Raw genomic sequence first — 14686 nt, 5'->3', positions numbered from 1 at the left:
CATATGTCTTTCCTCAGATCCTGGAGGATATTGTAAACAAGGGACAAACGGGGAGAAGGGACTTTCCTCTCTATGTGCACAGAAAAGGGGAAGAGACCCCAGAGGTCTTCTATTCAACCTCCCACCTACCTCAGGCCTCTTCTATGTTCTTCCCTCTCTTAATAGACACCCAAGCGGAACCATCCACCTCACCTGGTAGAGCCCAGTAATCATTGGCTGTGATCCCTCATGGGGGTTTTTCTTTTTTTCAGTTGACCAGGTTAGTCAGCTTGGCTCTCCCTCCCTCTTAGAAAGGTGAGGGGGGAATACACTGAACCTTTCTCATATTCAGGGCTGAGAACTGAGATAAATTTTGCTGGGACCAGTTCTACAAGTACTAGAAAATTAAATAAGAGATAAGGACAGGAAACAGTATATAAGGGAAAATGAGCTTTACAAATGTGTGAGGAGGGGAGTTCATTAAATGCAAGCGAACAAGCTCTAGAAATGAACCCTTTTCCTCCCGTCTCACCACAATTTCCGAGAGCACTGAAAGCCTATAGTCAGTGCTGTCTGTTCTGCCTTGACAGACGCTGACATCTTGCCCTGCTTCCCACTGTAAGTGCCAATAGAATAAATATGCAGAAGGAAGCAAGGCGAGGGCAAATCTTGCATCTTTCTAAGGGCAGACATGTTCTTGAATCACGATTATCATCTTTGCATGATAATCTTTGACAACCAAGACAGTCACATGATTCTGTTTATAGATTTTTAGGTTGTGCCCCTTTATTGGCCTTATCCCCTATAGAGCTTACATTATCCCTGTAATAAGCTTCCCTTCGTCAGTGTGTAAACCTGGCGTGTCTGTGTTATAGAAGTATCCCATATGCATAAAAAGGACCATCAACACATGGGTATCAGGCCAAACAGAATTTCACTTTCTAAGGTGAATGTCAAATTTCTAATTCTTCTTCAGGATTCTTGCTTCAGGAAAAGGGGGCCCATGGGAGAGGGGCCGAAGTTGCTGCTGTGCATTAGCTATGCTGAGGGGGGTCATAAATTTCGGTTGTCAGCGTTTTCCGTGACTTTGTGGTGAAGGTAGTCTAGCTTTCATGTCATACATGAAATATGTTAGATCCCATCTTTAACGTAGAAACCACAGTTGTTTGGTTACAGTCTTGAAGGAGGTTGGTGGTCAGTGTTGCAACATTGGAGTGAGATTTAGGAAATTCTTATGTTGTATTCTCAAGAGAAACAATTTACTCTGAGGCTAAGGAATATTTGCTTTTCCTCAGCAGTTTCTAAAGGCATGCATGAGGGGCAATAAGCGGATATGTTCCGCCCTGGCATCTCAACACTGCAAAAGTAAAACTGTTCCCTTTGCCGTGGGCTCTTTGATATAATCATTGGCTGAACTCTCAAAAATGTTGAGCTGAATCGAAAAGATAGAAATCAGACAAGGAATTATAGCAGAGAGAAAAGGAGTCAGGGAACAGTTGAGAGTGAAGCAGAAAAGTTTTATAGAACACAACATATGATGAGAAATAAATCTTTTCAATGTTGAAAGCTATTTTAGTTATCTGCTGAGAAACAGAAATTTCAAACAGCACGATTGCCCCTTTGTCTCTTGGAGAAAATTCCAATATTGTTGTCAAATAACAGCAGTCTTCATGCCCAAATTTCAGAAGGTTTTCAATAATCAGTCTTCTGTGAATCAAAATTAAATTTGAAAGGAAGAGAGTTGTGTTTGGAGCGGGACCGGGTGGGTGGGGAGGAACGTAGTCTAGACCTTATCAGATAGTTGTAGGTTCATATTCTAGCTTTTGGCTTTTCCTGGAACAAAGGGATCACACTGAAATCCAATAAGGCACACATCCTCAGAGTGACTTTGTTAAACTTGCAGAGTGCCAAAGCCAGGCCATCCTCTGCAACTCTGTTTGCTTTGGTTCTCCTGAAGAGGTTCACTTAAACACATAGGGGGGAAAAATGCTGAAATTCACTATTTCCTTTAGGTTTCATACTCTTTGAGGGTTAGCAAGCAGGGCCTCCCAGATTCCCCGGGGGGAGAGGTGGTGAGGGTACATGGTTCAATTCACAGTTGGGAAAAGTGAGGCCCACAGGATGATGACATGCTTTTCTCAAGCTCTGTGATAACCCACCAAACAATTCTGTCATTCTCTGAAACTGTGTCATCCTTGCAACATCTTGGTCTCACAGTCTACACTCCAAATAACGCTGGAACTGTTGGCGTTGAAGCACAGTGAGCGGAGTTTCTGCGCTCTTCACTATGTCATGCTGGAAAATAGGAAGATAATTTGCTCCTCTGAATACTAAAAGTGAAGACTTTCTCTTCTTTATTCAGTGCACGAGTAAATATGTTTCTGTGGTGAAGGTAAACATAATGAAGAGAGAAGAATAATGATGTGCTTTGCTGGGGGTAACGCACATTACGTATGACTTAGGTGGCAACGGTGTCTAACGTGGAAACAGACCAAAACATGATTATTTTATTTCTTAAATGCCTGGGTCAGTGAGTATGAACAACAGGGGGTGGGTAGAGCAGAAAAAGCATTTCACGGAGAATCAGGGGACCCAACTCTGCCGATGAATAAGGTCGTTCCATCTTTCTGGGTCTCTGTTTTCTCAGCTGTAAGATGGGAACATTGGACAGACTGACATGTCCGTCCCTTCCAGTTCTAAAGGCCCGTGACTCCATAAGAAATTCATGACCTGTTCCTTTTGGTTACAGAACTCTCTGCTTACGAACTTCCATGCTACAATCAATGTAATTTTCATTTTGAATGAAATAAAAAGTACATTCAGCGTTTTGACTGCCACAGAATTAGGAGTCACGCCTGGGCAAAAGTGGACATTGCTACTTTCTGGTTTTGCTCCAAAATATGTGTGTTTGGAATTGTAAGAGAAGCCCCTCAAGAAATTACTGCAATGATTGACTTTCTCCACCTATGCACTTCTAGTCTTTTAATAACTGGGAGCCAAAATTCCCTGACCAGTAGTTTTAATTTGCATTAAAAACAGATTTATTATTTACAGAAGCACAAAGAATTTATGGGACTCAGAGCTGCAGCTCCAGCTTGGATCTCACCTAATCATAGCCATGGAATCAATTAACAGTTCATCTGTGAAATGTGATAAAATCTTATGAGATACATAGTGCCCAATAACTGAGACTGAGTTGAAAGTATGCTCCATAATAGTAATGGGGCTTCAGGGTTTTACAGTCGCTGTTGAATAGCGTTCCATGAGAAACTCAGTATTCAGGATGGCCACAAAAAAAAAAAAAACGCTGTGTCTGAACAGATGATAGAGCATTGAGTAATAAACCTGGCCAGCCATTCCTGCTTTGATTAGCTTCCAACACCCTAGAAAAGGGGGCCATTTATTTAAGTGTTCTTGCTCATGGCAAATGAGCTTGTGGGGCTTGGAGTGGGTGGGGAGAAGGAAGGAGGGCAGAGCTATAAATTGCTGCAAAGCTAGTGCCTCCAAGAAGGGCTGCTTGGGAGGCCTGGGTAGTCATCTGGGAATGAACCTCCAAGGGGTAGGTCAGGAGGTTCTTAGTGATATCTGGGAATCAGCCTTGTAAAACCTGGGTTCTTTTCTGACTGGGTTAGAGATCATTTTTTAAGATCAAAAATGGTTTTTCCTCCAATCCTTGCTATATCCTCAATTATATGTATTTTTGTACATTGATGGTTTGTACTCTTGTATCACATCAAGCTTTAAAATGTAGCTTTCTTAAATATCATTTGGTCTAAGTCTCTTATTTTACCCTTGAAAAAACTGAGAGCCCAGTGTTCAATGATTGACCCAAGATTATAAAGCCAGCAGATGCCAGAATAAGGATAGAACAGTCTCTTGATTTTCTGTGGAGCATTCAACAGATTGATGATTCCCCGTGGGCTCTCTAACTGTCCACTGCTGGTGATACAGAACCAACATGTCATTAGTGTTCCATGCACTCATTCAACATAACACAAAGAGCAGGTAAATGACATGGATTTGAGATGAAGAACAAACCCCAAAAGTTTTACCTACATACACCCTGGAATTATACATGCTGGATTTTTGTTTCTTAAATTTATTTATTTATTTATTTTTGACTGTGTTGGGTCTTCGTTTCTGTGCGAGGGCTTTCTCCAGTTGCGGCAAGCGGGGGCCACTCTTCATCGCGGTGTGCGGGCCTCTCACCGTCGCGGCCTCTCTTGTTGCGGAGCACAGGCTCCAGACGCGCAGGCTCAGTAGTTGTGGCTCACGGGCCCAGTTGCTCCGCGGCATGTGGGATCTTCCCAGACCAGGGCTCGAACCCGCGTGCCCTGCATTGGCAGGCAGATTCTCAACCACTGCGCCACCAGGGAAGCCCCACATGCTGGTTTTATACACATAAGATGTGCCCAGGAGTATCCCCAATCATGTTAAATTTCTTAGATAATCGGCTTGAACACGTAGGTCTTACTGAGGCTTAGGATAAGCCGCAGTGACTCAAGCCTGGGCTTCTGTGCTAGAGAAGAGATGTGTGTGGGAGAAACTCTCCTGGTGTCCCCTCTCCTCCCCTAATGGGTATTAGCGTTGACAGCCTCTCACCCTCTACCTCACTGTTTTTTTCTCTACATTTGCAGTTTTGAAACAACAGTAGGATATTTTGGGATGAAGCCAAAGTCTGGTGAGAAGGAGATCACACCTAACTACGTGTTTATGGTGTGGTATGAGTTCTGCAGTGACTTCAAGACAATTTGGAAACGGGAGAGTAAAAACATATCTAAAGAAAGGTAAGGCTCTAATAGATTAACACCCGCTTCGGGGGTCTAGGAAACCTCCTTCTCAAACCTAACGAAGTGTGTGCATCTCACCCGTGTCAGTATCGCCTTTCAGATCAAGTGGATGTTGAGGAAGGATTATTGCCTCAGAGTTCATAGGGAAAATCGGGGGAGGCTTGCTGTCCGCACAAGCAAATACACTCACGTGATCTGATAAGTTACACTTTCTTAACCCCTTCCAATTACTAGCTAGTAAATGAAAGGGGAGCTGTGCTAATTTGCAGCAGATTGCTTCTCTGTGTATTTTCATGTTGGCCCAGGCTAAATGAGGCAGCCTCGCTGTCGCAGACAGTACAGACAAATAAAAGTGAATGCTTTTCCCATTAATATACTGAACTTGCATCAAAGGGAAATCTCTGAGAGTCGGGCCACACTTAACACGGTGTTGAAGCCCCGCTCTGGATTTACAGCGCCACTTCTGACTCCCCGTATCCTGCTGAGGACATCAAACTGCGTGCCGCTCACCTCACTGCAGCCTCCTGATTTTATTAGTTGGGGGTAGAAGGAAAACCTCGGCTCTGAATATAGGGAGAGCGTGTGTGTGTGTGCGTTCTCCTTAGAGAGAGACTGAATTTGGCCCTGTTGATCGGAACAAAAAAGCATTTCTGCTTGATCAGTGTTTTGATCAGGTTGCCACTGTTCTACAAAGGGTGTCATGGATTTAAACTTCAAACAGGTCTTGCTACTACTCCTGCAGAACAGATGTATGAGAGTGTCATTCAAAGTGGAGTCGGAGACAAATTCTACAAATGAAGGGAAGTGGTTTAATTGTAGCATCTATATCTCACTAAACATTGAGACCTGAAATTCCAAAATTCAGTATTTTTGCTCTTTACTTTGTAATCAGAGAAACGGTATGTACATAATATATCTACACAGACACACACACACACACACACACACACACAGAGTACACTAATATGTTTTACCTTAAAAAGCTACTTTAAAGGGCTCATAATTTAGAGATTTCTTGACTCAGTCTTACTGAATCTCTAAATATTTTCTCAGGGAATTTTTTCACAAGCCTGCTTTCTTTCTAAGGAAGTCAAAGAGCTTTAAAAATATTTATCAACACATCTTCCCACCATTTACTCTTCTGGAACTTGGGAGTTAAACTGAGTATATCCATTATAGGGATAAAATGAAGCAGAGAAAAGTTAAGTGACATTGTTGAGAAAATAGATTGTTGATAATAACATGAAAAAAAAAAAAACCCTAAAAATCTTGACATCCAACTCATTGTTCTCACCCTGCAATCTCTTGTTTAGCCCTTTAAGCTAAAATAAGCTTCTGTGGAATACATTCTGTGTTTTGTGAGCCTCAGAGGAAAAGTGACAGAGCCAAGCTCCTCTCTCTCTAACAAGGTAGCAGCTGGGCAGTCAGCTCTCCACGTCCACACCCGAAGGCCAGGGAGCCCCTCAGAGGGCCCTGAATGTCCAGCCTTTGCTAAAGATTTTACACCTGAGATTTTGATCCTAGCCCTTAGTGAATTTATCCTTGTTGTTGGAGCCCTTAAAATGGTCCCAAAAAACCAACAGAGACGGTAATGAATTGCTTTTCATTTGAATAATCTTCTATTGAAATACTGAACTGTATTCCAAATGGAGGAGTTTTTCCCTATCACTGAAGTTAGACCACACTCATTGTGGGCCTGCGGTAGTTCCAACCACCCTTCAGAATGACCTGTTCTCTGATTCCTAGCGATGGGCACTTGCTGTGCTGCTTCCTGGGTATAGCTGGTGAATTGCCCACTTCACACTCTGTAAACCAACACCTTTAAAGGGTCATGACTTCCCAGGACCCTTTTCAGGTCTTCTCATTTAGCAATTTCAGGGGTTTCTTCATTCCAGCCGTGCTTTGTGAGATGAATCACCAAGGTTTCCAACCTAAAACAACATCTCTGAAAGTTAATGATGGCTCATAAAGTATCTGTGGAAGCAGCTTGTTTACAAAAATCTTTTTGTTAAGAAATGTTAGCGCATTATATATATTACTGCTCATCCAGTTCCGTAAACTGGTTAATATCCAGGGTTTTCTCGTGAAGTGAGGATTTTTTTCAGTTGTTCTCTGTCTGCTAAGGGTTTTAGCTTTTAAACGATTGGAATCACATATTCGTTGTGGTGAAATAAGCGAATTGAATTCTTCTGTTACAATCAAATGATAAACAATATGATTGCTTTGTTTTGACCCATATTTAATGATGTTTGATATTGTCATGTTTTATTGTACTTCAACAAATCCCAACAACACTACATGTCAGGAGGTAGCATAAGATAATATGAAGACATCCTCAAAAATTAAATTCATAAGCAAATGAAAACCTCATAGCTTGTAATTATTAGGGAAAAAAAAAAACTATAGTTTGGGATCCCATCCAAAGGAATTTCATCCCCTTGATTTTGAGAGGTATTTGAAGGCCAACTAAAACCCCAAAAATCACTGAGAAAAATTAAGGATCAGTAATAGTATTTTCAAAGAGACAGATTCACTTCCAAATGAAATGGAAGTTTTGAAAACTACTTTAGGTCACTTGAGGTCAATTTTAAGGGATAGAGAATATTTACTTCTTGTTCTGCTTAGTATGGTTTCCATGGATGCACATTAGCTTGATGCAAAATCGAAATGATGCAGCCGCATAGCAGGGTAACAACTACCCCTCATGAGACCCAGAACGACGTCTGAACACACAGGTGACTGATAAAAACGTCCAATGTGCTTGTGCCTTGAAAATGAATGATAAAGCCCCTATTCTTAAGCTGGTATCAGGACACAATTCTGTATTTGAGTAGAATAGACATAGTATTTCACTGGGGATATGGTTTACCTGCAGATTAACTCTCAGTAGAAGAGCAAGCTACTGTATGATGGTATATTAATGGCATGAAACTTTCCTTGTCGTGTATGCCAATATTAAGCAAAATAGAAAACTTCTGAGTCTAGGCCCAAATCCAGAGTGCCTCGCTCCCTAGACCTTCAGTCTGTGACCCACTCAGTCCTCATGGTGCCCCTAGTACTAGAACTCATCCTCCAGTGAAGTGTACCAGGTCCTTCTCTTACCCCTGCTGAGTACTTACTGGCAGTGCTCAGTAGTGTAAAAAACACCTCTAGAGAGAGAGTTGAAACCCAGCATTTGTATGCCATTAATTTTTTTTTTTTAAGAATTTTTTTGTAACGCATTGTTTACTTTGTTTATTTATTTATTTATTTATTTTTGGCTGTGTTGGGTCTTCGTTTCTGTGCGAGGGCTTTCTCTAGTTGTGGCAAGTGGGGGCCACTCTTCATCGCGGTGCGCGGGCCTCTCACTATCGCGGCCTCTCTTGTTGCGGAGCACAGGCTCCAGACGCGCAGGCTCAGTAATTGTGGCTCACGGGCCTACTTGCTCCGTGGCATGTGGGATCTTTCCAGACCAGGGCTTGAACCCGTGTCCCCTGCATTGGCAGGCAGATTCTCAACCACTGCGCCACCAGGGAAGCCCGCCATTAATTTACTTTGTGATCTTGGGCCAGTCACTTATTGCCTGGAGGACCCAAATATCATATCTATAAAATGTATGTATTGGGATGAAGCAGGAACCAAAGGTTCACTAAGATCTTTTCTAGCTCAAAATCTCTGTGAATCTAGAAACTACTTTTTTTTTTTTTAATATTTTGAGAAACTTTTATTTCTGAGATAACGCCCCTCACCTTTGCTCTTGGGCTCATAGGGGATTATACTGAAAGACATTCCAAGCCAAGGTCTGGTGGTGAGTGGGGAAGAGATTTGGGGGCAGGGAGAATTTTCACTGTCCTCTTGGACTTGGTAAATGTCTACAGCTTCCTTGGCTTACACTCCCAGTTCCTCCCCTAAAATACTAAGGTTGGTCTTGAAGACCACATTTTTTTAACTGAAAGTATACACACAAAAATATTTTCATCTGCATCCAACATTGCGTTTACTGGTTTATGAAAGTTCATCAAGATTTTTATTCTGAGAGGCAGCTTTGCCTCAATTTTACCTTTTCATGCAGTTTTGTATTTGTGTCTCTTGACAGCCAAACAGCCAATGAATTTTTGCAACACACATTTCTTCCACCTATTAAATCAACAGACTATTCGAGCATATGCATAGCTGCAAGGAGATAACCTAATTTTTGCTGCTACCTTTATTGACTATTCTTTACTCATTTTCTGCTTTTTCTTTTTTTTTTTCCTGTTTAATTATTCTGGGATATACAACCCTTCCTTATGAAGTTTTCCACTATTTAGAATATGTTAAGACTGCTCCCCACATATGCCCACACATGCACACAGAGGCCACAAACGACTACTCCCCACAAAATGAGCTATGAATTTGCAAAAGGTAAAGAAGTCCTAGGGGGCTCATGACTCCAGGAATAAAGTCTTGGCAAATAATTCAACCCTGAGCCAAAGCAGACTGTAAAAGTACCATTTAAAAACCCATAATGGGTAAGTAATGAGTGAATAAGGAGTTTGGTGAATTTTATGTGAAATGCAAATAAGACATTTCATTATATACATAACTATAATTTACACCATGGGGGAAGGGATGGTTAGTTTGGGTTTTTTTAGTTCAGCTAAATAACAACAGAGTTTTTGTTTTAGGTGTATTACTTAGAGTCATTATGGTTAATTATGCAACTGCCATACCCTTGACAGCAGAGCTGTTGTGGAGTTATCCCAAAGCTGTTCTCAGGGCTCACTGCTCAGGTCACTTTAGGACCAGGAGCTGGGGACTTAGAGAGGCCATCACTCAACCCACAAAGAAGCCGTTGATTGCAGTGTAGACATCGCAGGAATTCCTCTCTTTATATGACAGTTATTCCTGGAAAAAGTTCCATAAACTAAAATTTTTATTTATTGAATCATGATCATTACAGTAACGTCTAACAAGTTACCCTAGCCCTCTGTTATGTGGTTAAATGATTTATATACACTTAACTGCTAAGAAGCTTCATATTTTAAAGGACCCCTTTAATAATACGAATAATCACCCCCAAGTTACTTGGCAAAACTTTGAATTTTCCTAAGTCACATTTGAAGGCAGTTCTGTACAAATACACAAACAGTAAATGTCCCAACAAGTTAACTTATAAACAGAATGTGTGATTATCATAATCACAAAGAATAAAACCCGCTTATTTCCCAAGCAATGAATTTAAAACTACTTCTGCAAAATTAAAAATATGCCATGAGTAAGGAGAGGAGATTGTAGACTTCTAAATGGTAAAAATTATGGGATCACTGATTCTTAAAAATTAAAACACATCTTTTGACCCTCTTTCCTCTGGAAACTAGCGATCTCCTGTTCCTTCCAGCTTCTTAAAAGAAGAGTTTATATACATTTCCTCATTTCTTTTTCCATAATACACATCCACTCCTTTCTGTATCAGTAAGAATAAAGCCTCGGCTGCCATAACAAAGACCAAAGTAACTGTTGCTTAAACAAGAAAAATTTATTTTACTTTTGCCTAACAATCTTGAGTATAAATTGTTTAGAAGTTCAGAACCCAGATTCCTTTTCTCTTGTGGCCACCATCATTAGGTGTGGTCCTTATTCACAAGTGTAAAGATGGCTCACATCACGTCCGCCAGCGCCACTGCTGCTGAGTTCCTGCCAGTAGAAAGGGGAGGGCACACCATTTCCTTTAAAGGGGGGTGGACCTGGAAGGTACACGTATTTCATTGAGCAAAACTTAGTCTCACGGCTATATGCAAGGGAGACCAGGAAATGCAAGTTTATCTGGGAGCCATGGGCCCAGCTAAAGACTCATGGGTTCCATTACTAAAGGGAGCAGAAGAAATGGATGTTGAGACCAGTGGCAGACTTTGCCACCTTTGCCATTTGTGAAATCAGACAGCCAACTCCTTGCCACTACTAGCTTTTGACACTGATGATAGTTTCTTCCATCTTGAAGATGCTCTGAGGGTATTCTGGGTTTCCTTCTGCAAAGGTGACCGCCACCCTTCTATTTCCTTCATCGGCTCGTCTTTTTCTTCTATTCCTTAAGTGTGGACCTTCCCCAGGGTTCAGATCTCTGTTCCTCTTTTCTGCTCCGTACTCTATCCCTAGTTAATCCCAACCATTCTCATCGCTTCACCTGTCACCTCTTTGCCAAGTCCTCCTACCCAGAAACAACCTCTTAGTTCTAAGTCTTAGACTCAGATCTCCTACTTCATGCTAAACGTTCCCACCGGCTGCCCAACTTTCGTCTGCAATTCAGTATGCCTACTCTGAGGGTCCCTAAATTTCATTTGCACCCTTCTCCTCCTCCTAGTAGCCAAAGGCAGGCTGGAAACCTGAACGGTCTTTAATGCTACAAGATTCACTTTCCACCCACGGCTAACTTCTCAGTTTTACCTCCTTAGAGGTTATTCTTTTTCACCCTGTTTTCTCAGTGGCTTTGCCTAGTTCGGGACCTCATCTCTCACCTGGATTATTGCTACATCCTTCTGACTGTTCTCTCTGCCTATAGTTTTTCTATTTCCTCTTCATTGGCCCTTAATATTGTATCCAGCTATCTTTCTAAAACAGAAGTTAGATCACATCTATTTCTTTGAACATATCCTGTTTAAGCATATTCTGTTCTGAAATAAAGGGAAGAAGATCAGCCATGATTGGTACTTATATTCATTAACTTTAGGGGCCTTACAACAGCCCTGAAAAAGTGTATTACTATTGTGCAGATAAGCAGAGGAGAGAGTAAACGAATTACCAACATCACAGTTTCACTCCTAAGCAACAGAATGGGGATAATGACCTAGGTCTTATGTGACACTAAAGCTTGAGCTTTTTCAAGTATTCTGTATTCCTCCCAAATTAGAGCATGAGCCTCCAAAAACTTGCCTTAACTCACTTTCCAACCTCATTTCCCATATCCTCATCCCCCACATACCCATGATATTGACTAAGTGTTTCTCACATCTACACATTCTTGCCTGGTGTTCTCATTGGGTAATTTCTTTACGTTGCATTGTCCCAGTTATTTCCTGCTGGTCAAAACATAGTCAGTCATCTTCTAAGGGTGACCTCCAAAACCTCTCCCCTAAAAATCTTCTGAAATACCCCTAAGTAAAAGAATTACATCTTTCTCTGGTCTCGGATAGCATATTTTTCTTACCATCCTTTAGCACTTAATTCCTTCCAACTTGTTGCTTTAGCACTTTACGTGTCTTTTTCCACCTTTAGGACATAAACCCATTCCTTATCGTATCTTCTATGGTGCATTCTCCAGCACGGAGCCTGCTAATTGTTTACTGATAGAGAAAGGACTTCACAACGTAGTACAAAATGATACTGAGTGAGCACTGAAGATCCTGGGCAGTGTGAGTTTGGAGGAGGAAATGATTCCTAAGGAATGAGGAGGCTGGGGAGGGCTTTGGGAAGATGGTTAGCCATAAACAGGGCCACCCTCCACAAAAGCTGTAGAAGGGATTCAGAAGCCAGTACGGGAATGTTGGATGTCAGCTGCTCCCAAATCTGGCAGGTCTTCCAAATCACCTGGAGAGCTTTGTAAAAAAGTAAGCAGATCTACCAAATCAGAATCCCAGAGGATTAGAACCTAGGGATCTGCAGTTTTAGAAAGCTCCTCGTAGAGAGGATGAGCAAGAACACATTTTGTGTTTGGTTGCTTCAGTAAATACCTTGGCTTCATCCCTTGCTGAAATCTATCAGGTCAGCTTTGGAGATGGAAGAAAGAAGTTCATCTTTCCAAGAGATTCTTTTTTTTAAATACTGGTGCTTTTTTTTTTTTTTTTAAAGGAATTCCTTTATTTTTGTTATTTTTATTATCTATTTATTTATGGCTGTGTTGGGTCTTCGTTTCTGTGTGAGGGCTTTCTCTAGTTGTGGCAAGTGGGGGCCACTCTTCATCGCGGTGCGCGGGCCTCTCACTATCGCGGCCTCTCTTGTTGCGGAGCACAGGCTCCAGACGCGCAGGCTCAGTAATTGTGGCTCACGGGCCCAGTTGCTCCGCGGCATGTGGGATGTTCCCAGACCAGGGCTTGAACCCGTGTCCCCTGCATTGGCAGGCAGATTCTCAACCACTGCGCCACCAGGGAAGCCCCCAAGAGATTCTTACTACGTCCAGCCAAGTTTAGGAACTATTAGACTCAGGTGATTGTGAAGGTCTCTTCCAGCCCTTATTTCCTGTGGTTTTAGGTGGGAAATGAGCTGGACATTGACAGAGCAGATGAATTCAGCTACGTAGAGATGAAAGGGGTAAGGACATCTTGGAGATCACATGGCAAAGGCCTGGGCTTGGAAGGCTGAACACACATTTTGGAAGAATCACACAGTATGATTTCAGGGGCCAGCCTAATTGCCGTGTTTCCTGTGCATCCTCGGAGTACACACCGTCTCCCATCTATTTGCACTTTGCATTCCCATAACATAAATGTGCACCACTTAATCAGCTTGACTTAAGCACATACTTTTAAAATACCTATTCATTCGTAAGTGCTGTACAAGCTATGAGACCCTATTCTGGAAGAATTTAATCTGGTGATCACAATGCCTCCTTCATAAAGCTTTCCCCAATCTCTGTGAGCTATCTTTCCTCCAATATTGGGGAAGGGGGAGATGGTTACTATCTCTTTAATGTTGGCATTAGTGATTTATTTTTCATTCATCTTCTTATAGACATTTCCCCCTCAAATAAATCATAAGCTGTAGAAGACAAGGGCAATACCTCATACTTCTTTGTTCTCTGTCTACCATCTTATATTTCCTTATACGTAGTGAGTGCTCAATTAATATTTGTTGAACAAATAAACAGTCACTGTGTTTTCGTTTGCCACATTGAAATTGATTACAGAATTTGCTGTCTACTGCTGATAGATGAGAGATCTTATTTATTTAGACTTTGGTGGTAGAATTCCCCAAACATATCCCATATGGGTTGCTTTTGCTCAAGTATCTAAAATCTTCATAGCTTGGTTAAAGAGGATAGACATGTTCAAAACAAGAAAGACTAGTTAATGGGGTAAAACAATCACCTTCTCTGTTCTTGCCTGTATTACTTTCAATTTGTCTTAAAAAAGAAACAAAAAGAAAGAAAGAAACAAAGAAGGAAGTGAAGGTCTTTGGGATTCAGGCTGTGTCAAGCCTCACGCCTCTTCAGAACTCACATAAGAACCTTTGAGAGCAACCGTCCATGTGCTCTTTCCCTAGCTTGGCAGACAGCAATGGAAACCCAAAGTAAGTCTCCTTCATTCAGCTAGAATATTTCTAAGTTGCTTATCTGTGGGACTCCTGACAGCTCCTGCCTTGGGCAGAGAATAGATGGAATAGGGGGCTGCCTGGGGAGTATGATTTGAGGGGCGCCAGAAAGGCTGCCTGCTCCACCCAGTCTCCCCTGCTTCCTCCCCCTTTTCGTTTTAGTCACCCCTGCAAACAGGCTCTGATCAGTTCCAGTTTTTGGTGAGACTCGGTAGGTGGTAAAGGTTTCAAAACCAAAGTGGGAGCGGGGGCGGGAGTTGGCATCTACAAGCACGTGCATGTCTTCATTATCAGAATTGGAAATGTCTTCCAAAGACAAGCAATGCATTGCAATTAAACTTGCAGATTTATGTCCCAGGGCCGGCTTGAGTTTCCAGGCTGTCTCCCAGACGCCTCTCCCCGAACAAGGAAACGCAATGCTGTTACCTTTCACTCCACACCTAAATCGCCCGGGCGGCTCAGGGTGTTTCGTCTACCAAGTGCAGAGTGATTGGCTTTAACTGATCATGCATTCCAGGGCAAGTCCAGGACCCCCCCCCCCAACTTCCACTCCCCTGTGGCCTGGGGGAGACGCTCTGCAAACGGAAGCGGTCTTTGTTCTGCAATTAATCATTTGAAGTCAAAGTGTGTTTGGGAACTACAAGTGATAACCCGCA

The 14686-nt window shown here is 42.1% G+C and overlaps 1 protein-coding gene across 2 annotated transcripts in view; it reads left to right on the top strand.

Moving 5' to 3' along the window:
• FMN1 (formin 1) overlaps nucleotides 1–14686 on the top strand; it is a 425289-nt gene that overhangs the window by 391823 nt on the left and 18780 nt on the right. For both annotated transcript variants that reach the window (XM_057542902.1, XM_057542903.1), the window contains one exon: nucleotides 4617–4766. In XM_057542902.1, coding sequence (XP_057398885.1) covers nucleotides 4617–4766 — 150 coding nt within the window. The remainder of the gene's footprint in view (nucleotides 1–4616; nucleotides 4767–14686) is intronic.

Source organism: Balaenoptera acutorostrata, chromosome 3 (genome assembly GCF_949987535.1).
Source record: "Balaenoptera acutorostrata chromosome 3, mBalAcu1.1, whole genome shotgun sequence".
Lineage (NCBI taxonomy): Eukaryota > Metazoa > Chordata > Mammalia > Artiodactyla > Balaenopteridae > Balaenoptera > Balaenoptera acutorostrata.
This window is presented reverse-complemented; position numbering and strand designations above follow the sequence as displayed.